The sequence below is a fragment of the Haliotis cracherodii genome, unplaced genomic scaffold (genome assembly GCF_022045235.1).
Source record: "Haliotis cracherodii isolate W230 unplaced genomic scaffold, xgHalCrac1.p SCAF_21, whole genome shotgun sequence".
Lineage (NCBI taxonomy): Eukaryota > Metazoa > Mollusca > Gastropoda > Lepetellida > Haliotidae > Haliotis > Haliotis cracherodii.
In genome coordinates, this window is record NW_027266277.1 from 12,090,686 (window position 1) to 12,112,855 (window position 22,170).

General features: G+C 44.0%; 1 protein-coding gene across 1 annotated transcript; it reads right to left on the minus strand.

The window, feature by feature from the left end:
• Window positions 1–2,925: 2,925 nt before the first annotated feature.
• On the minus strand, window positions 2,926–3,898 carry LOC139471085 (uncharacterized). The gene is made up of 2 exons (XM_071253381.1): window positions 3,620–3,898; window positions 2,926–3,270 (listed from the first exon to the last, which is right to left on the minus strand). Exons 1-2 carry the CDS (start codon window positions 3,896–3,898, stop codon window positions 2,926–2,928), a joined length of 624 nt encoding a protein of 207 aa, XP_071109482.1.
• Window positions 3,899–22,170: the final 18,272 nt, after the last annotated feature.

Consider the following 22,170-nt stretch of genomic DNA (forward strand, 5'->3'; position numbering starts at 1 on the left):
CACCCGCCGCTCTTCGCGTGATAACGCACTCTTGTTCTCGACAGGAAATCTTTCTTAACCCTTTTGTAATCAAATCCTACATTATCATTACAAGCAGGGTTACGCTTAGTTCAGCATGCATTCGACACAGATTTACCGGGGCTTTTTTAGAGCAGAAAACTATAAACCCATGCCCCGTGACAAATTACACCCGACCCACCTCCTTCCCAATCTCTAATTTACAAAATTGAAGTTAACCCTTTATCTTCAAGGTCATCTTCTACAATGCACGCGACATGACACTCGGATCGCCTCGGCTCATCTCGACAAACTGAACGATCATTACGCTGTCCGGCATTGTCCGAGGATGGTCATCTCGTATGTTGACCAGTGGCCTGGACAATGGGTCAGTCTGGTCTCAAGCAGGGGGCTATGATGATAAGCCCTCCTTTTTGAATGCTTAATTCCCCCATCCCATCCTCCATGTCCGAGTCATTGGTCAGTCATGTCCATCTCCGATGACCAAGAGAGACATCACTGTTCGCGGCCATTCATCCAAACCGATCAAGTAGTTTTTATGATCGCTCTTTAAGTGTCTAGTGTCTGTTTCTCACAGTTTAAAATCCGTTTAATCTGTCCCAAAGTCTTGGAAACATCAGAGTCATTTTAGATATTACCTAAATTGGTCCTTTTATCTTGAATAACTCGTTTTCTGAGATCTAAAATGGGTACATTTGGCTGAACATTATCGTTTGATTTAGGACATTGCGACTTTTCGGGTTTTGGGAATACCCTTGAGTTCCTTTACGGCAAGTATCTTCTCACGGATAATCACAAATCTTAACATTGTAACTTAACATGACAAAGCGATGGTGACTTTTGAACATACAAACTATTAAGGATCAATGTTTATCTTGTGATGGCCTGTTTAAAAAAGATTAATCGACCAGTTCATTCACATTCACTCCATCGTGTTGCAATGGGCAGCCAAGTTGTTAATACACGACCACCGTCTTTACACAGGTAAACAGAAAACAAAACAAAATATTTGGCACCCATTCTCGCCGTGATATGGGTGGAATATTTCTAAAACCTCACACACTCACTCACATCGAGTTTACCTGGGCCCACTTGCACAAAGCGATCTTAGCACTAAGATGATCTTAACTCCCATACTTTAACATAGACTTACAATAGTCTTAGCGCTAATATCGCTTTGTGCAAGTGGGCTCTGAAGAGTTAGTCAGAGGTTTACGCAAATCCAGCAACATCAATGCTTCACGCATTTTATCAATGTGGGGAATCGAACCCATGTCTTTAACTTCAAGGCTATCGCGCTATATCCTCTCATATGAACTAAATTGCATAAGCTAGACGATCCTTAAGAAGTTATAATGGCAGACACTACGAAGAGAGTTCAGCTAATGAATGAGTGAGTTGGATTTACCGCCATTTTGAACATTATTCCAGTTACATCACGGCGTGTGAGGTTATTGGGAGGAAAACACGATGTGGTATTGGCCTTGGATGTTTAAAACTTGGTAAAACCCACGAGCATGGGTATGTCGCTGACAAACCTAGAAGCCTGAGTGTGTCCGAGTGTCCAATTTTCACAAACCATTAATCTATTTTAGGTCAATCTATTTTTATGTTTTGGTTTACATACATCTTCATACTCTGCAGCTTCGGTAAGTCTAGATTGAAATTGATAAGTAGCTTAGTGTTTCTTTGTTTTGTTTATTTTGTATAAAGTCTTACCGAGTACACATGCTTAATCTGTTGTGTCGGATATTGACTAGTTTTACGGTAACGTGTGTGTCTCATTACGGAGAGAAGGCATGTTTCTTTGTTTGATGTTTACAGTGACCGCCGACTATTAGGACATTCATTTGATGAAACATTTTACTCAAAACGTTAGCAGTTACATTTCGTCAGTTTATGTTATATTTTCTAATTCGGCGAAGCTCGAACTATGGGGAAATTAATAATATATTTAGATTTAACAATTTCTTTTGTTACTTTTGGCACCAAGTGTCCTAATCCGTATGGTGCATTGTCCTCCCGTATGTCCTCCTGTGTCTCCTCCCGTATGTCCCCCTGTTCCTCCGTATGTCCCCCGTATGTCCTCCTGTCCCCTGTATGTCCCCCGTATGTCCTCCTGTCCTCCCGTATGCCCTCCCGCCCTCCTTTATGTCCTCCCTATGTCCCCCCGTATGTCCACCTGTCCTCCCGTATGTCCTCCCGCCCCCTTTATGTCCTCCCGTATGTCCCCCTGTCCCCCCCGTATGTCCTCTTGTCCCCTGGAGGTCCCCCGTATGACCTCCTGTCCCCTTGTATGTCCTCCCGTATGTTCTGTCCCCTATATGTCCCCGTATGTTCTCCTGTCCCCCTGTATGTCCTTCTGTATGACCTACTGTATCTCCTCCCGTATGTCCCCCGTATGTCCTCCTGTCCCACTTTATGTCCTCCCGTATGTCCTCCTGTATCCCCTCCTGTATGTCCCCCGTATATCCTTCTGTCCCCCTTTATGTCCTCCTCTCCCCCTGTATGTCCTCCCGTATGTCCCCCCGCATGTCCTCCTGTCCCACTGTATGTCCTCCCGTATGTCCCCCGTATGTCCTCCTGTCCCACTGTATGTCCTCCTGTGTCCCCTCCCGTATGTCCCCCGTATGTCCTTCTGTCCCCCTTTATGTCCTCCTATCCCCCTGTATCTCCTCCCGTATGTCCCCCTGCATGTCCCCCTGTCCCACTTTATGTCCTCCCGTATGTCCCCCGTATGTTCTCCTGTATCCCCTCCCGTATGTCCTTCTGTCCCCCTTTATGTCCTTCTGCCCCCCTGTATGTCCTCCTATATCCCCTCCCCCATTTCCTTCTGTCCCCCTTTATGTCCTCCTGTCCCCCTGTATGTCCTCCCGTGTTTACCCCCGCATGTCCTCCTGTCCTTCTTTATGTTCTGTCCACTGTATGTCCCCCGTATGTTCTCCTGTCCACCTGTATGACCTCCTGTATCTCCTCCCGTATGACCCCCCGTATGTCCTCCTGTCCAACTTTATGTCCTCCTGTATCCCCTCCGGTATGTCCCCCGTATGTCCTTCTCTCCCCCTTTATGTCCCCCTGTTCCCCTGTATCTCCTCCCGTATGTCCCCCGTATGTCCTTCTGTCCCCCTTTATGTCCTCCTGCCCCCTGTATCTCCTCCCGTATGTCCTTCTGTCCCCCTTTATGTCCTCCTGTCCCACTGTATGTCCTCCCGTATGTCCCCCGTATGTCCTCCTGTCCCCCTGTATGTCCTCCTGTGTCCCATCCCGTATGTCCCCCGTATGTCCTTCTGTCCCCCTTTATGTCCTCCTATCCCCCTGTATCTCCTCCCGTATGTCCCCCTGCATGTCCCCCTGTCCCACTTTATGTCCTCCCGTATGTCCCCCGTATGTTCTCCTGTATCCCCTCCCGTATGTCCTTCTGTCCCCCTTTATGTCCTTCTGCCCCCCTGTATGTCCTCCTATATCCCCTCCCCCATTTCCTTCTGTCCCCCTTTATGTCCTCCTGTCCCCCTGTATGTCCTCCCGTGTTTACCCCCGCATGTCCTCCTGTCCTTCTTTATGTTCTGTCCACTGTATGTCCCCCGTATGTTCTCCTGTCCACCTGTATGACCTCCTGTATCTCCTCCCGTATGACCCCCCGTATGTCCTCCTGTCCAACTTTATGTCCTCCTGTATCCCCTCCGGTATGTCCCCCGTATGTCCTTCTCTCCCCCTTTATGTCCCCCTGTTCCCCTGTATCTCCTCCCGTATGTCCCCCGTATGTCCTTCTGTCCCCCTTTATGTCCTCCTGCCCCCTGTATCTCCTCCCGTATGTCCTTCTGTCCCCCTTTACGTCCTCCTGTCCCCTGTATGTCCTCCTGTATCCCCTCCCGTATGTCATTCTGTCCCCCTGTATGTCCTTCCGTATGCCCCCCCGCATGTCCTCCTGTCCTTCTTTATGTCGTCCCGTATGTCATCCTGTATGTCTCCCGTATGTCCCCCGTATGTCCTTCTCTCCCCCTTTATGTCCCCCTGTTCCCCTGTATCTCCTCCCGTATGTCCCCCGTATGTCCTTCTGTCCCCCTTTATGTCCTCCTGCCCCCTGTATCTCCTCCCGTATGTCCTTTGTCCCCCTTTATGTCCTCCTGTCCCCTGTATGTCCTCCTGTATCCCCTCCCGTATGTCCTTCTGTCCCCCTTTATGTCCTCCTGTCCCCTGTATGTCCTCCTGTATCCCCTCCCGTATGTCATTGTCCCCCTGTATGTCCTTCCGTATGCCCCCCCCCCCCGCATGTCCTCCTGTCCTTCTTTATGTCCTCCCGTATGTCCTCCCATATGTCCTCCTGTATGTCATCCTGTATGTCCTCCCGTGTGTCATCCTTTATGTCATCCTGTGTGTCCTCCTGTACGCCCTCCCGTATGTCCCCCTGTATGTCATCCTGCATATCCTCCCGTATTTCCTGTATGTCATCCTGTAGGTCTCCTGTATGTCCTGTGTATATCCTCCTGTATGTCCTCCTGGATGCCCACCTATACGTCAGCCCTTCATACCCAGATGATTTTGCAATTATGAAAATTCAATCTATAATCCTTTCCACTGCCATAATCCATGCTACATAATGCACGTCAATGCTAGCCTTCATGTGTTTATAAACAGGGCCCGAATTCACTGTACCCACGTGAAACCTATAGAGTTTACCCAACTACCCAAGCGGAACCGAATACAATTCTACAACAACCCATTGACACTTGAGAAGACAATCATCTCGCTATCATCCCTCTCATCCGCCCAACAGGATACACCCACCACTGGTCATCACTTCGCCATCACCGGACAATGCAACAACCATCTCATCCCCTACAACGAAGGACGCACGACAATGCAGGGTATTATGCGCAGATGTATCTGTTATTTCTGCCACTCCGTCCTCACTGATGCGTATATCTGACAATGAAGGTGTCCTCCAGCATCCTTCGTCAACGACCTGCTGAGACAATACCTTGAAAAAGCAATGGAGGATCCATTAAAAGCTGTTTTTACCAGACCACGACGAACCCCTTTGACCTGGAACGTGTATTCCTTGTGAGGAGACACTCTATGGCGTATTTGGATCACCGGAGCAAGGAGGACACACTTACAAGCCATATCCTGCTGTCTTCGTTAAGTGTTCCATAGTCAGGATATGGTGTCACTCTGCATTAATGTGTGTTCTATATGATGGCATTATAGTTCCTGATGGGACTGGAATAATTAATAAGACAACCGGGGCGTCTTAATATTTGCCCCCCCCCCCCCCCCCTTAAACACACACACCTATATGTTTCCAACCAAGCATCACCTGTCTTTTTTCTAATACTGAAACTGATTGAGAACCGAACTCGTTCAGAAGGTTGAGTTTGTGTATAGGTTTCACACTCTGAAGGTGAGGTGAAATGGGGTTTAACGTCGCGTCCAAGATTATTGCACTTATACAGCGACGTGCACGCACGCGTGTGTGTGTGTGTGTGTTTAGGTGCTTGTACTAGTCCGGACTGATGCCGATTTATAGATACCACTCAGACACAATATACTGACTCCGACCCGACCAGTCCTTGTTTTAGCCCCTTAATGCCGAGCGCCAGGCAGGGTTACAACAAGTACCATCTTTTAACGTCTTTTGGTATGACGCGGCCGGGAATCGAACCCCGGACCTTCCGCTCTCCGGGCGGACGCTCTACCACTAGATCACGGAGGCGGTCTCACACTATGAACAAAACCTGGATGCCGTAAAGGTTGTACGTAACAACCTTAGCGCTACGACTGTCGCAAGTCTATGTTAAGGTATGGGGATCACCTTAGCACGAAGATCGCTTTGTACAGTAGCACCCTGATCGTCTGAACCATGAGATTGTCCCATCGTATCTGCTGGTCAGTTTAAAGACGTTTTTTATGGTATTTCAGTCACATCACAGCGTTTCGCCGTTAGTGGTCAGGTGGTAAACATTGTCATTTTCATGAAGCTGAGAAACCTGAGCATCATAATCGGGGTTGGACAGTGGTCAGGAGTGTCCGAGAGTATTCCACAGTTACGATTTATCACAAAATGAACATTCCCAAAATGCGGTTGTAACATGTTCTTTATATTTTCAGTGATCAAAGAACAAGAGAACAACCTATGATTTTATACATAAATACTTGATAAACAAAAGTTAATTTATTTGGTGAAATGTTGCTCCGCAGAGATCCATCCTTTGGGCGTGGCAAGATCCTCGAGGGTTTGAATCCCAGGGATTCGCCCTGATCATAATCAAACGTGTGTCACACACACACATATGGGGCACGGGTGGCCCAGTCGTCCAAGGCGCCGCGATTCGCTGTGCAGAGTTGCGTCTCTTGGACACGCCAGAAACCTATGATTGTGGGTTCAAATCCCGGTTCGCCCCGATTATGTTTCTAGGTTTGTCAGCACCATACCCGTGCTCGTGGGTTTCACCGAAGTGGTAAACGTCTGAGACTGCATCACTTCGGGCTTTCCTCCCACATTAAGCTGACGCGCCATGATATAATCGTATAATGTTAAAAGCGGCGTTAAACTCAACTCACTCACTCAATCTTACAACAAGCATGGGAAGAGGACCCATTCGGATACAGGATGTCCACAGGTCATTTTCCCCTGACCAAACATTAGCAGGTGCGTGTACATCAGACCCACGTACAGTCTGGACATCTGACCTGTCCGAGATGGGTCCTCTGTTGGTTTATTTGTATGTCAAATACACTGTGCAGCATATCAATCCCCGACAGCTACACGGCAATAAAACTTTTGTGCTGGTACGCCATTGTATAGTCATTGTTGTGGTGAACATTTGACTCTCCTGGGAGGGTACCTGTCTCAATAGCTGCTGGACCATCAACGCTGCCTGTCCGTGGACGCATACTTGTGGCTTAATGATGTGAACATATTGGTTAATGATCTCTGCATCGTCTCCGGGGCTGTCTGACACCGATTTATTTATACCTTTAATTTTAAGGTCGACCTTAAATAGTAAGTGGCTTCACTTTGTCTAAAACATAAATAAAAGCAACAAAGCCCTGATCTTGTTCGTAAGAAATTTGAGTTCGATACAGTTATGGGATACACATGTTTTTTCTTACGTGATTAGTACTCAACCTTATTCTGAAACATTTAGAGAAGTATCGTCTTAGCAACCTTATTCTGAAACATTTAATGGGATTTCTACTACTCAACCTTATTCCGAAACATTTAGAGGAGTATATCTTCTTGCCAACTTTATTCTGAAACATTTAAAAGGGTTTCTGTTAATACTCAACTTTATTCTGAAATATTTAAAGTTTTTTTGGTAAATACTCAACTTTAAACTGAAACATTTATAAAGGTTTCTCCTGCTCAACCTTATTCTGAAACATTTAGAGGAGTATCGTCTTGCCAACCTTATTCTGAAACATTTAAAGGGGTTTCTGTTAATACTCAACTTTATTCTAAAACATTTAAAGGTTTTTTTAATTGTAAATACTCAACTTTATTCTGAAACATTTATAAAGGTTTCTCCTGCTCAACCTTATTCTGAAACATTTAGAGGAGTATCTTCTTGATAACCTTATTCTGAAACATCCATTGACAGTTTAACAGGAATATTTTGTAAAACTATCCAGGACAAAACCTTCGTTCCGATCGCTTACATCACTGGAATAACACCCAGTCTGGCAGAATATGCTCAATGGTTGGTAGTGATTCATAAACACATGCATATGATATAGTCGGGATCGTTCGCACAGAGCAGTTAGTTCTTATGATTATGAAAAGGGTTTTGTCGCTTATTTTTTTCATAACAGCTGCTCTTTTGCAGGAGGGGATATATTATTTTAATCATATCCCCTTAGCATTTGGGTATAATATAACTGTATCGAACTCTAAATTGACGACAATATGTTGCAGATGACGTACAGATGACGGAGGGTGTATTGTCAGCAGGTGTCCGCTGTCATTGTCTGGGGTCAGGTGGGGTCACGTAACACCAGGCTCACTGTAGCCAGCTTCATCCACGCCACTGTGATCATGTCCAGGTCTTCAGCATCTGCCACAGTGTAGGTCGCAATAGGTCATGTCACAACAATCTCAGTGGAGTGATGTCACGAGATGTGCTGCCACCTGGCGGTGACACTAGGTCATGTCACAACAATCTGGCTGTGATACTCATGCACAGGTATCCGGCGTCTCTAAGAATATGATGCTGATCCCGTAAGAACTGATTACTTACTAGGTCTACTCATGCCGTCGTAAGGTAATATAAGACATCTAGTTATACGCTACCGCCCTCCGTGGTCTAGTGGAGAAAATCTGTCCGGAGAGCGGAAGGTCGGCGGTTTGATCCCGCCGCGTCATTCCTTAACACGTCAAAAGATGGCACTTGTTGTTACACTGCCTGGCACATTAAGGGGATACAACAAATACAGAGAGACAGACGTGTCGCTGTAAAAATACATACATCGAGACGATCTAAACCCTTTTTCACTCATTGACAGTTTAACGCAGGTTAGAAGAGTGAGTGAGGTGTGTTTAACGCCGCTTTAACAGTATTCCAGTTATATCGCGGCGTGTCAGCTTAATGAGGGAGGAAAGCCCGAAGTGATGCAGGTCTTAGACGTTTACCACTTCGGTGAAACCCACGAGCACGGGAAGGTGCTGACAAACCTAGAAACATAATCGGGGTGAACCGGGATTCGAACCAGTCATAGGTTTCTGGCGTACCCAAGGGACGCAATTCTGTACAGCGAATCGCGGCGCCTTAGACGAGTGGGCCACCCGTGCCCCCGCAGGTTAGAAGAACTTTCAGTCATTGACGTACGCCGTAGATATTTACCACTTTGTTAAATCCCATATACAGATACCCCAAAATACACTGGTTTGATGCTAACAGCCCAAGGAATAAGACAAATACAAATATAGGATTCAAACCCACAATCAGCGACATTACGACAGATGTAAATCCCAAGCTGTGTTCAAATAAATTCGTCAAACTGCGTCCAGCAGATGAATTCACATTGGAACTAATCTCGTGCACGTGACTGTCACATGATACAACACAAAGTGACGACACTCATAAACCCTATGGCACTGTTCAAACTGTTTCCGTTTGCGTTTGTATTTGAAATCAATGTGTATGTCTAATTTCCGCTACCCATAGAATACACGTCTTTTAAAACGCCCGACGTGTAATACGAACTATATGCGGCGGGACCTGGCGTAACACGGTTTACGGTAAAATCACGCAATATTACTACTCAATGTCTACCCGAGGCATCAGGTTGGTAGCGGAATATGCCGAGTGGACCCGAGTGAAACGATACCTTGAAATCCTAGTATCGTGTGAGTCCCTTAATTGTCAAACAATCTCCGGTCTTTTTGCCGAGTCCATACGGGATGTCCTTCAGTCTGGATCACTATTATGAAACAATGGCACCGCATCTCACAGAAGCTAGGTGGCCAAGGTATCGCTTCCCCTTGTATCAATCATTATGCCATTAGTTTCAATCACATCAATGGTCGTTAATAGAGTGCTTCCCGGTTGCCATGGTTATGCCTGTGCTGACATTTTTGAGATCATGACGTCTTGTGACCGAGGTGCTACATCAGTCAAAGCGAGTTCAATGTTTCTGCGTTCATAATTATGATTATCATGCTTGTATATATGGTGATGGTGACCGAAGATGATTTGTGTGTGAAACTGGATAAACTAAGGTTCAGGATCACTGATATCAGCAGGTAATAAATTATGTGAATAAATAGATTCGCAAAACTCTGAAACTCACTTCTATGTTTCGGGAATAGGTATAACATTTTGTCTAAAGGTCATAATAACAGAGTCAACGTCAATATGCCAGCATAAATATGAAAAGAATCACGTACCAAACAAATTATGTGGGCAAATGTTAGAGAACCATTGCTTGGATCGCAATGAATATATTAAATTCCATTTGATGCAAACCATGGGTATGTATAGGCCACAGAAGAGAGGAAAATTAACAACCTCCAATGTTCGATTTATTTTCACTCATAGTGAGTTCGGGTAAGAATATAGGTCCCCAGTAACCTATGCTTGTCTCCCTGTAGTAAGTTCCGGGTAAGAATATATGTCCCCAGTAACCTATGCTTGTCTCCCCATGGTAAGTTCCGGGTAAGAATATAGGTCCCCAGTAACCTATGCTTGTCTCCCCATGGTAAGTTCCGGGTAAGAATATATGTCCCCAGGAACCTATGCTTGTCTCCCCATGGTAAGTTCCGGGTAAGAATATAGGTCATCAGTAACCTATGCTTGTCTCCCCGTGGTAAGTTCCGGGTAAGAATATAGGTCATCAGTAACCTATGCTTGTCTCCCCGTGGTAAGTTCCGGGTAAGAATATAGGTCCCCAGTAACCTATGCTTGTCTCCCCGTGGTAAGTTCCGGGTAAGAATATAGGTCATCAGTAACCTATGCTTGTCTCCCCGTGGTAAGTTCCGGGTAAGAATATAGGTCCCCAGTAACCTATGCTTGTGTCCCCGTGGTAAGTTCCGGGTAAGAATATAGGTCCCCAGTAACCTATGCTTGTCTCCCCGTGGTAAGTTCCGGGTAAGAATATAGGTCATCAGTAACCTATGCTTGTCTCCCCGTGGTAAGTTCCGGGTAAGAATATATGTCCCCAGTAACCTATGCTTGTCTCCCCGTGGGGATTCTGGGTAAGACTATAGGTCCCCAGTAACCTATGCTTGTCTCCCCGTGGGGATTCTGGGTAAGAATATAGGTCATCAGTAACCTATGCTTGTCTCCCCGTGGGGATTCTGGGTAAGAATATAGGTCCCCAGTAACCTATGCTTGTCTCCCCGTGGTAAGTTCCGGGTAAGAATATAGGTCCCCAGTAACCTATGCTTGTCTCCCCATGGTAAGTTCCGGGTAAGAATATATGTCCCCAGGAACCTATGCTTGTCTCCCCATGGTAAGTTCCGGGTAAGAATATAGGTCATCAGTAACCTATGCTTGCCTCCCCGTGGTAAGTTCCGGGTAAGAATATAGGTCATCAGTAACCTATGCTTGTCTCCCCGTGGTAAGTTCCGAGTAAGAATATAGGTCATCAGTAACCTAAGCTTGTCTCCCCGTGGTAAGTTCCAGGTAAGAATATAGGTCATCAGTAACCTATGCTTGTCTCCCCGTGGTAAGTTCCGAGTAAGAATATAGGTCCCCAGTAACCTATGCTTGTCTCCCCGTGGTAAGTTCCGGGTAAGAATATAGGTCCCCAGTAACCTATGCTTGTCTCCCCGTGGTAAGTTCCGGGTAAGAATATAGGTCATCAGTAACCTATGCTTGTCTCCCCGTGGTAAGTTCCGGGTAAGAATATATGTCCCCAGTAACCTATGCTTGTCTCCCCGTGGGGATTCTGGGTAAGACTATAGGTCATCAGTAACCTATGCTTGTCTCCCCGTGGTAAGTTCCAGGTAAGAATATAGGTCCCCAGTAACCTATGCTTGTCTCCCCGTGGGGATTCTGGGTAAGAATATAGGTCCCCAGTAACCTATGCTTGTCTCCCCGTGGTAAGTTCCGGGTAAGAATATAGGTCCCCAGTAACCTATGCTTGTCTCCCCGTGGTAAGTTCCGGGTAAGAATATATGTCCCCAGGAACCTATGCTTGTCTCCCCATGGTAAGTTCCGGGTAAGAATATAGGTCATCAGTAACCTATGCTTGCCTCCCCGTGGTAAGTTCCGGGTAAGAATATAGGTCATCAGTAACCTATGCTTGTCTCCCCGTGGTAAGTTCCGAGTAAGAATATAGGTCATCAGTAACCTAAGCTTGTCTCCCCGTGGTAAGTTCCGGGTAAGAATATAGGTCCCCAGTAACCTATGCTTGTCTCCCCGTGGTAAGTTCCGGGTAAGAATATAGGTCATCAGTAACCTATGCTTGTCTCCCCGTGGTAAGTTCCGGGTAAGAATATATGTCCCCAGTAACCTATGCTTGTCTCCCCGTGGGGATTCTGGGTAAGACTATAGGTCCCCAGTAACCTATGCTTGTCTCCCCGTGGGGATTCTGGGTAAGAATATAGGTCCCCAGTAACCTATGCTTGTCTCCCCGTGGTAAGTTCCGGGTAAAAATATAGGTCATCAGTAACCTATGCTTGTCTCCCCGTGGTGATTCCGGGGAAAGAATATAGGTCCCCAGTAACCTATACTTGTCTCCCCGTGGTGATTCCGGGGAAAGAATATAAGTCCCCGTCATCTTATGCTTGTCCTTGTCGTAAGAGGCGACTAAACTGATCGGGTGATGTTGATGGTTGATGCATGTCATCGTATCCAGATTGTGTGGATCGATGCTCATGAAGTCAATGAGTGGGTTGTCTGGTCCAGCCAGACTCGATTATTTAAAAACATTCATTACGATACGCGAATATATGTTTAGTAATGACATCATCACTATGATAGCCAACGCCACTTATCTTGTGGATTCAGAAATGTCGAAACTACTAAGCGAGGCGGTGTTACCATGAACGATTTAATCACTACAGTCCGAAATAACGAAACCCAAAACTGACCAGTGCCCTTCCATCGGAATCAGCCAGTGTAACTCTTTTTCTGAATTGATATAACACAAACTAATTTTCGAACATTAAGTCAACGCATGTATATTTTCACCTCAAGTCGTGCACAGTAACGGTGTCCGTATTAACGGGGTGCTTACTGTGCACAGTTATAACAGGTGTCCGTGTCAGCAAGACGGGATCAGCTTAGGTCACCCCTTGACCAGTGGTCACCACACGGGGATGTTTATGGTCAGTGTGACTGGCGCGTCATCGTTATGGCACGTATTGTGCATGTGAAGGAATCTACCATCTGCCCAGACTTCGGTCAGTTTGGGTCAGCTTGGGTCAAGACACAGAAGCTGCTAGTATTGAGGAACTTTATGACATGTCTGGATTAATATCCAAGGTCATCAAATGGTGTTAGAAGTCAATTAAATTTAAACTAATGAATAACTATTTAGGAAAATATTTAGTGACCCATATACATGCGTGGCAGGTGATGTGTGTCAGATATCAGAGGCTGAGAAAGGTCGAGCATATTAGTAAGATTTATTTCTGCCCGATTTGAAGGTTACAAAATAGGCCAAAGTCCCGGGAACTGAGAACTGTGGTCGTATATGGTGCATTTAGTTGCAACAGACAATCTACCAGTCCAGAAACAATAGCGGCTACAAAAGGGTGCAGCTGTACAAAAACAACGTTATGGCTACGAGATAGACACAATTTTTATGGATAACAACTTCTTTAATACTGTAAAAAGCGACGTTTCGGTATAGATCCTTATACCGTTGTCAAGCAAGACTGGCTACGACTGTCGCAAGTGGATAAGATAAGATAAGATAATAATTATTGCAGAAACGTTCCATTACGGGACAGATGCAGTTTTAAAAGACAAGACATTATGATTCATATATACATATATACAGACATACATAATTTACATACCTGTAGACACATACAAAAACAAAACAATCAATATTACATATTTGATGATATTATTATACATAAAATGTCAACGGTTGATTATGAAGGGGTATTTATTGTTTGAAATGATATATATGTCTTCCAAGTTCCATATTTAATTAATGGTTACTTAATCTTAATTTAGAAGTATGTGCTAAGGTATGGGAGTTACGATCGCCCTGGCGCAAAGATCTTACCACACCTAAACATTAACATTGGCTTAAAGTAGTCATGGAGCTATGGTTCTAAGCTTCGTTCAAGTGGACTCTTACGTAAGTGGGAGTCCAATAGTCAACTATTTGTCATAATATTCAGAATAATAATCCTAATATTCTATGCTTTACCAAACCAATTACTGAATATATATTTTGTAAATAATAGGACAATAATATGAGTCAAAACAACGCGCAGTCAGCACTAAAACAAAAATGGAATAACTCACGAGAAACGGGAAATCTTTTATAACGATCTTTTAAAAATGCTTTAATAGTCTATACTGGCAAGGATATATGTATATGTCTGTCTATATGCTCCACGTATGCCTACACCCAAAACGTTATAGAAGGAAATTTGTAAAACCTTGAGAGTTTGAGGATTGTTCTAGACTTCCAAAATCCTATTTCACAATTTCTGAAGTCATGTCGACAGTTGAGCAGATATGTGAGAATCTTGTATATCTCCACTCAAAACGTGATGAAAGAAAAAAAAATTAAATTTCGGGAGAAAATTCGGCCAAAATGAGCATCCTATTTCAGAATTTTTGAAATCATGTCTACATGCAAGAAGATGTTAGGATCTTGTATGTCTTAGCTCAAAGCGTTATTTATTTGTAAGGACAAATTTCGGACCAAAAAAAATCACATTCCTCAGTAATTATGGACGACACTGTGTATGTCTAACGGCATCTGGTGCGATACTGTTTTTGTCCAACTATGACAAACCAGCCCCCTGACACGTCCAAGAGACTTGGCATCCATTATATCCAAGCCATTGAACACACCCATGGAGCCAAACATTAGGTCAGGTTAGGCCAAGGGATGAACTATCGGTATCCATGACCATTGTGTGTCACCAATTGGACGCTGGGGGGATGTGCAATACCATCACTGACCATTGTCCCTCCTCTGTGGGGGTCTTTTGTCCGGTGGAGTTAATTGGTTCATCACCCAGGGGTCGAGCCCGACTCATCCAAGTATAGTGTGTTGCGTTTAAAATGGTGTCAGAAGTCAATATTGGTGAATGAAGGATGCTGAGGTATTTGAACTGACCGTGTATCGGAATGATCATACGCTAGCAGGTGCGCGATGTCAGAGGAAGACCATTGATGCCAGAGGTGGGTATTAATGAGCGGTAAAGACCGCGTACAACACGGAGGATCTGTGACACTGATATCGGTTATTGTCTAGGGGGGTTCTGTTATATTGTGATCGGGTAATTGAATACAGACAGGGATGTTCTGTTATCTTTTAAATAGTGTCGTCTCCAGGGTCAGACGGGGTGATGGACAATGGGATTGGATAAGGTGATTGTCAATGAAGGCCATGACCTTGGGTGGACATCGCCTTATTCAAATAGCCAAGGATGCTACTGTGAGGTGTTGGACAAAAGGGAGTAATGTTATGAAAACGGGACCCTGAACAAAAGAAACTATACACTTGAAAACTGGAATTGACCAAAAAACTATAAACATTATTAAAACGTTACAAGGCTAAAAACAGTTGCCACTTAAGGTCCAAAACACACCTATGATATTCGTATTAAATCACCATCGAATAACCATTTCTTTTCGGTTTCATTTGTAGCCACCATCAAAGACGGGTGTTTTCTATCTATTGCCCATCAGTTTGCTAACAATTTTACAAATAACATATCAGACTGATACCTGGATACAGAATGGGATCTACAGGATAGAATCCCAAGTCAAAAGTACGTAAGTGATATATGGCCCTCACCAACATCAATCCTCAGGGATGCGGGGTTTCCGGACTAACGTATGCATCCACTGTGACGGCGGCCTGTGAATAATCGATTCTGTACCTGACAATCCAGTGATTGACAACATAAGCATCGATCTACGCAATTGGGACACGGTGACTTGCATCAACCAATTCAGCGAGCCTGACCACCTGATCCCGTTAGGCGCCTCTTTCGACAAGCATGGGTTGCTGTGGGCCAGATCTAACCCGGTTCTTCATAGGGGTCCACAGCTATGATACTAATAACGATGTGGTTGGTCCTAAAAATAATTTCATAAAATTCAATCCACGGCTATATTCATATAAAATATGATCTATTTAGAGCCGACTTCCAGCAAGGCTTCTCACATGCGTTTTAGATTATTACCCCGTAAATGGATCAGTGTACACTTTAACTTCATTCTCAGCTCCCTGTGAGACGTTTTAAGGTTAACAATCACATTACCATCTTATCCTACTGGGTACCCATATACTGGTTGAAGAAGTCACTTTCCAATGGAGGTGAGGTGAAATGGGGTTTAACGTCGCGTCAAAGATTATTGCACTTATATAGCGACGTGCATACTAGTCCGGACTGATGCCTATTTATAGTGCTAGCACACTGAGATACCATGCCGCAGTTTAACATGAATACCCCACTCAGGCACAGAATACTGACTCCGAGCCGACCAGTCTTTGTTTTAGCCGCTTATTGCCGAGCGCCAGACAGGGTAACAACAAGTACCATCTTTTAACGTCTTTTGGTATGACGCGGCCGGGCATCGAACCTCGGACCTTCCGCTCTCCGGGCGGACGCTCTACCACTAGACCACGAAGGCGGTCCCCTTTCCCAAGGAGACAACATATGTGCTATATGTGCTTCAGGGTGGCGCAGGATAGAAGTCAAAGAAACTTTCAGTAGACACCGATCCAGCTGGTTACGGTGACTTACCGTGAAGATCCGGGGTGAAATAGGTCTTCAGCAACCCATGCTTGCCGTAAAAAGCGACTATGCTTGTGGTAAGAGGCGACTAACGGGATCGGGTGGTCAGTCTCGCTGACTTGGTTGATGCATGTCATCGCATCCTAATTACGTGGGTATATGCTCATGATATCAATCACTAGGTTGTTTCGTCCAGACACGATTATTTAAAGACCGCTGTAATACAGCTAGAATATTGCGGCGTTAACAAACAAAACTCTCGGCGACCAGCGTTTTGATTAACTTCACCCGACTTCGACCTGCGCGCTGCACACCGGACCACCTGACACGACTAAGTTACTGATTGACCATCCATATGTAGTAGAGACATTAACCTCACTGACTCAGGCAAACCAATATGTTGCACGTGAGCTCACTCTAAAACTAAACAAACTATAATTTACTATCATCGATCTTTACAAGGGAGATTCGGCCTGATCAGGCCAGGCCAATCAATGGACGCCAGCTTAAACAAGCACTCAACACCAACCAACAGATAAGCTCATTTTCTCAGCTGTTTCCATAGTTAAAATTATATTCCATAGAACTCGTCAAGGTTCCTGATATTTAAACTTCTGCCACCAAGTCGTCTGCTATAAACTATCTGTCGTCTGCTGTCACCACGCCATCTGGTGGCCAAATCTCCCAGCCTCCCACAATCTTCCTTTGTGCGAAGACAGGGAGAACAATCAAATACCCAAAGTAGGCGAAGGTTCGGCCAGTGGTCATCCAAAGTCAATACCTTAATTCGTCTTTTTTTATTTCTTCTGGTCAAGTCGTAGCGAGCTGTCACAGGACTGTGGTCAGACGCCGCCAGCACGTGCGGGGGTACGTCTGCTCGTACCACGTGACACGCAAGACAATCGCAGGTAGTTAATCACCTGTGGCGAAATTCAATTTGGCACGTCTTTACCAGCATAAACTATCAAAATTAATATTTATTGTGTCAAGCATGTTCTTTATGGCACCAACTGCAATTTGATCGTGATAGGGCTCGGCTGTTGCCTTTCCCAGTTTGACACTTGATAATTGATTGGACAGATTCACAAATACCTATCGTCACGTATTTCACTGGATTCTAAAATTCGTCATCGTTATAAAAATATTAAAAGCCTATCTCTGCCACACGATATATAACAGAATATGAATAAACAAATGGTGCACTGCTTATGTTCTTCTAAGGGTGGGGTATTTCTGTTGATTGGGACGGAAATGGGCCTTTTGGGTATCAGGACGCGTTGCAAAAAAAACGGTTTAGTACAATCACTTAGGAATCACTGTATATCCCTTGGATTGAAGAACCATGAAATTTAAACACCGTCCAAATATGTTTGCCTCGGGTTATACCCCAAAATATAAATGTGAACTGGATATGCAAACAATGCGTCGTTGAAATACAGATAACTTGTTCCAGAGACATTTCATTGAATGGTTTCAGTGAGTGAGTAAGTGTGTTTTGACGCCGTTTTTTTAAGCAATATTCCAGCAATATCACGGCGGGGGACACCAGAAATGGGCTTCACACATTGTACACATGTGGGGAACCGAACCCGGGCCTTCGGCGTGACGAGCGAACGCTTTAATCACTAGGCTATGAACCGCCCCTCAGTATATCATAACACAGCGATGTAACAGTGTCAGCGCTATGAGAATTCCCCTCCATGGTGTTAAGTCGCACTGTCAGCAGTATTGTGTAGTTTTGCCGTGGGATTATAATTAAATAACTTTGAATCCTTGTCTATGAAATTATAATCCGTACTTGATTTGCCAAAACTTGGTATAATTGTTTGTGTTTGTTGTTTGACCCAGCAACATTTCAGCTATACAACGGAAGCCTGGAAATTATCGAGTTTGAACCAGACAAACCAGTGACTGATATTATGAGCAAAGTTATATGCCGTCTGGGAAATATGACACGATCAACGAGCTCACCGAACCTGACCATACACACCATCGCCATTCGTCCCTCGACTAGAACAGGTTGCTGGGGAACCATTTTAACCCGGAATCCCCACAAATCATATTCAGCTACAGAACGCGGTCCCTGATTCATAATACACCCCTAAAACAATTATATCACTCAAGAGAAGTAAAAGCACACCAGATTTTTTCATATCACTATGACAAATTAACTTTAGTAATATGAAAAAATCGGGTGTCCTTAAATCCCATGGAGTAGATGCGTATCCATAACACTGCATCGCTGACGGGAAGCCTTTGTCACAATTATTAATATTTTCACATTAGACATATTTACCCTAGTGACTAGAACACTATAAAATGCCCACATTTTGTTCACATGCAAGGGTGTCTTGAGAAAGCCTTGCTGAAAGTAAGAGAAAATCCTATTAATTTTGCTGTAAAAGATTATCCTCGCGTTGTCCTGTCCCGAATTACGGAAGCGATAATACACGCCAGTGACACAATGGATATGTACTGAACTACCCCGGTCTTTTCCCTGACACAAGCGGGATACCTAAGATACAGGTGTGACAAATTTGTTAATTCTTGTCGCCGTAAATCCATTTCTGACACTAAATGAACGAATTAAACCGACAGGTGACCGATGCTACATTTCCCAGGACAGGAAGTGACCTCTGACGACCCCTAGCGGTGACCCTTCACGCCATAATATTGTCATGTAGGCAATTAGACAGGATCGGACGGTGGTGTCTCACCGGAATTAGAATTTTGATTGCATCTCCTTTATTACCTGGTTGTTACACCTGTACCCACCTTACCCCGTCCCCCTCTACTATTCCGCCCCTCGAAATATACCTCTTGCCCCCCACCCCCCTCCCCCCAAACTCCCCCTCCCCTCTTACTTTCACTGACTTTGAGAATTGCGGTGGATTTGTACGAAATAAAATTCCGTTTGACACCGTCAATAATAATGATGATGATGATGGTGATGATGCTGCTGCTGATGATGATGAGGATGATAATGATTATGATGATGATGACGATGATGATGATAACAATAATAGTTTAAGGAAGCTGTTTTATTTCATTATTTGTGAAGTCCGGGAAATAATTGAGCATGTAGGGCACATCATTAACCCTGCTTCTTTGATAGACAATGCTTTCAAAGCGTTCACACTCCATTGATCAGTTTTATATTTATTGATATCGATCTGTGGGGGTTAGTTCCGGCTTGATAACAGGCTGAGGATCAACACTGAAGCAGTCAATACCCCAAGAACATCCTATGCATGTCCGAGCTCAGAGTTACATGGTGTGCTATATATACTCCACGGGAGGTTGCCGAGTGTACGTCTTATACATAAAGGGGAAAATGATAACTTAAAGATGTACAAGGGTATCGATGAATTCATTTTTTATTCATGCAGTCATTGCTTTGAAGTAAGTCATAAATATGAGGCAAAAAACATTGATAGCGGGGCGGGTTTTGTGGCAGCTTGCCAAGCGAGATGGAACAATCTTTACCACATCTAGCTACTGACAGTGCACGAGCAATTCAATGTAGCATATTCGATTAGCCATTGTATTATGTGCCCATTCTATTAGGATCTAATTATTATTTAACAAATTGATACGTGGAAGATGACAAGCATGTAAACAGATAGATGCACGAGTAGATGACAAACATGTAAACACATAGAGACACGAGTAGATGACAAACATGTAAACACATAGAGACACGGGTCGATGAAAATATGTAAACACATAGAGAAACGGGTGGAAGACAAACATGTAAACAGATAGAGACACGGGTGGAAGACAAACATGTAAACAGATAAATACCGGAGTAGGTGACAAACATGTAAGCAGATAGAGACACGGGTAGATGACAAACATGTAAACAGATAGAGACACGGGTAGATGACAAACATGTAAACAGATAGATACACGGGTAGATGACAAACATGTAAATAGATAGAGACACGGGTAGATGACAAACATGTAAACAGATAGAGACACGGGTAGATGACAAACATGTAAACAGATAAATACACGGGTAGATGACAAACATGTAAACAGATAAATAAACGAGTAGATGACAAACATGTAAACAGATAGATACCGGGAAGATGACAAACATGTAAACAGATAGAGACACGGGTAGATGACAAACATGTAAACAGATAAATACATGGGTAGATGACAAACATGTAAACAGATAAATAAACGAGTAGATGACAAACATGTAAACAGATAGATACCGGGAAGATGACAAACATGTAAACAGATAGAGACACGGGTAGATGACAAACATGTAAACAGATAAATACACGGGTAGATGACAAACACATAAACAGAAAGAGACACGGGTAGATGACAAACATGTAAACAGATAGAGACACGGGTAGATGACAAACATGTAAACAGATAGAGACACGGGTAGATGACAAACATGTAAACAGATAAATAAACGAGTAGATGACAAACATGTAAACAGATAGATACCGGGAAGATGACAAACATGTAAACAGATAGAGACACGGGAAGATGACAAACATGTAAACAGATAGAGACACGGGTAGATGACAAACATGTAAACAGATAGAGACACGGGTAGATGACAAACATGTAAACAGATAGAGACGAGGGTAGATGGACAGGTAGGTTTACATGTAGAAAACGCATAGGTGTCTACCATGTGAACAGATAGAAACAAGGTAGAGGACAGGTGGATGTAGAGGCAGTGAACGGGTAGATAGACGGGTGGGTGAATGGGTATGTGAGCACTATTAGGACCACACTGGGGATGTCAAAGCTGTATATCTCCACCCCTCGTCTCCTCCTGTCACCCAGGGGTCGCTTGTCACATCTTCCATTTGTCCCTCGCGTATTATCTATGCTATTAACCCTTGAAATGATATGTTCCGTGATCGGGCCTCCCATATCGCCTTCAGTGAGAACCAGACCTATCACATGTATACGATTAACCTGTCAGTGACAACACCCATCCCACGTACATCAGCGACAGCAATTGGTTCTGAAGAAATCCACATAATTGACTCCATCATCGAAACGTCAGAGCCAGCGTGATCTCTGTTCCCAGGTAAGCACGTGCCACGCCTACGGGAACATCCGGGTGGTGGAAGGTGTGACCCTCACTAATTGACAGATGGGACGTACATTTGAGTGCGTGGGAGACATGGTTGGATATATAATGATATACGTGTGTCATTGCACGGCATCTGATATATAATGATACACCATGGCCTGGCATGTGATATATGATGATATGCCCTCTGACATTGGGCGTGAGGTAGCGAGATTAAAACTGCTTTCTGATTCAAATTGTGACAATGTCAGAATATATCATTGATAAACACTCACACGTAATCTACAACAGAGATCATGTATATATTTCCTTGTCTTAAAATATGATTGGATTTGATTAAGCTTATTTTTATTAACTTAATATTCGTTAAATGAGATCTACATAAGTCAGAAAATCAAAATATGGATCTTGACATCACTTACAGAATAAATGGGACGTTTATAAGGATTTCACATTCAAAAGCTTATTTTATCTAATAAACAGATCCGTCATGCCGTGTGTATTATATTTATGTTCAATGCCAATAGCAGCGTTTATGAAATAATACCAGTAGTTGTTCGATAGATTGTCATTTTTAATGTTAAGCGAATAACATAATTGTTTACTTGATACTTCAGTAAAATCCCGATAATGTGAGCCTCGTTATTCCGGACATCCCTATTCTGGATGCCTCCTGTTGAGGGAGACAAGACATGTA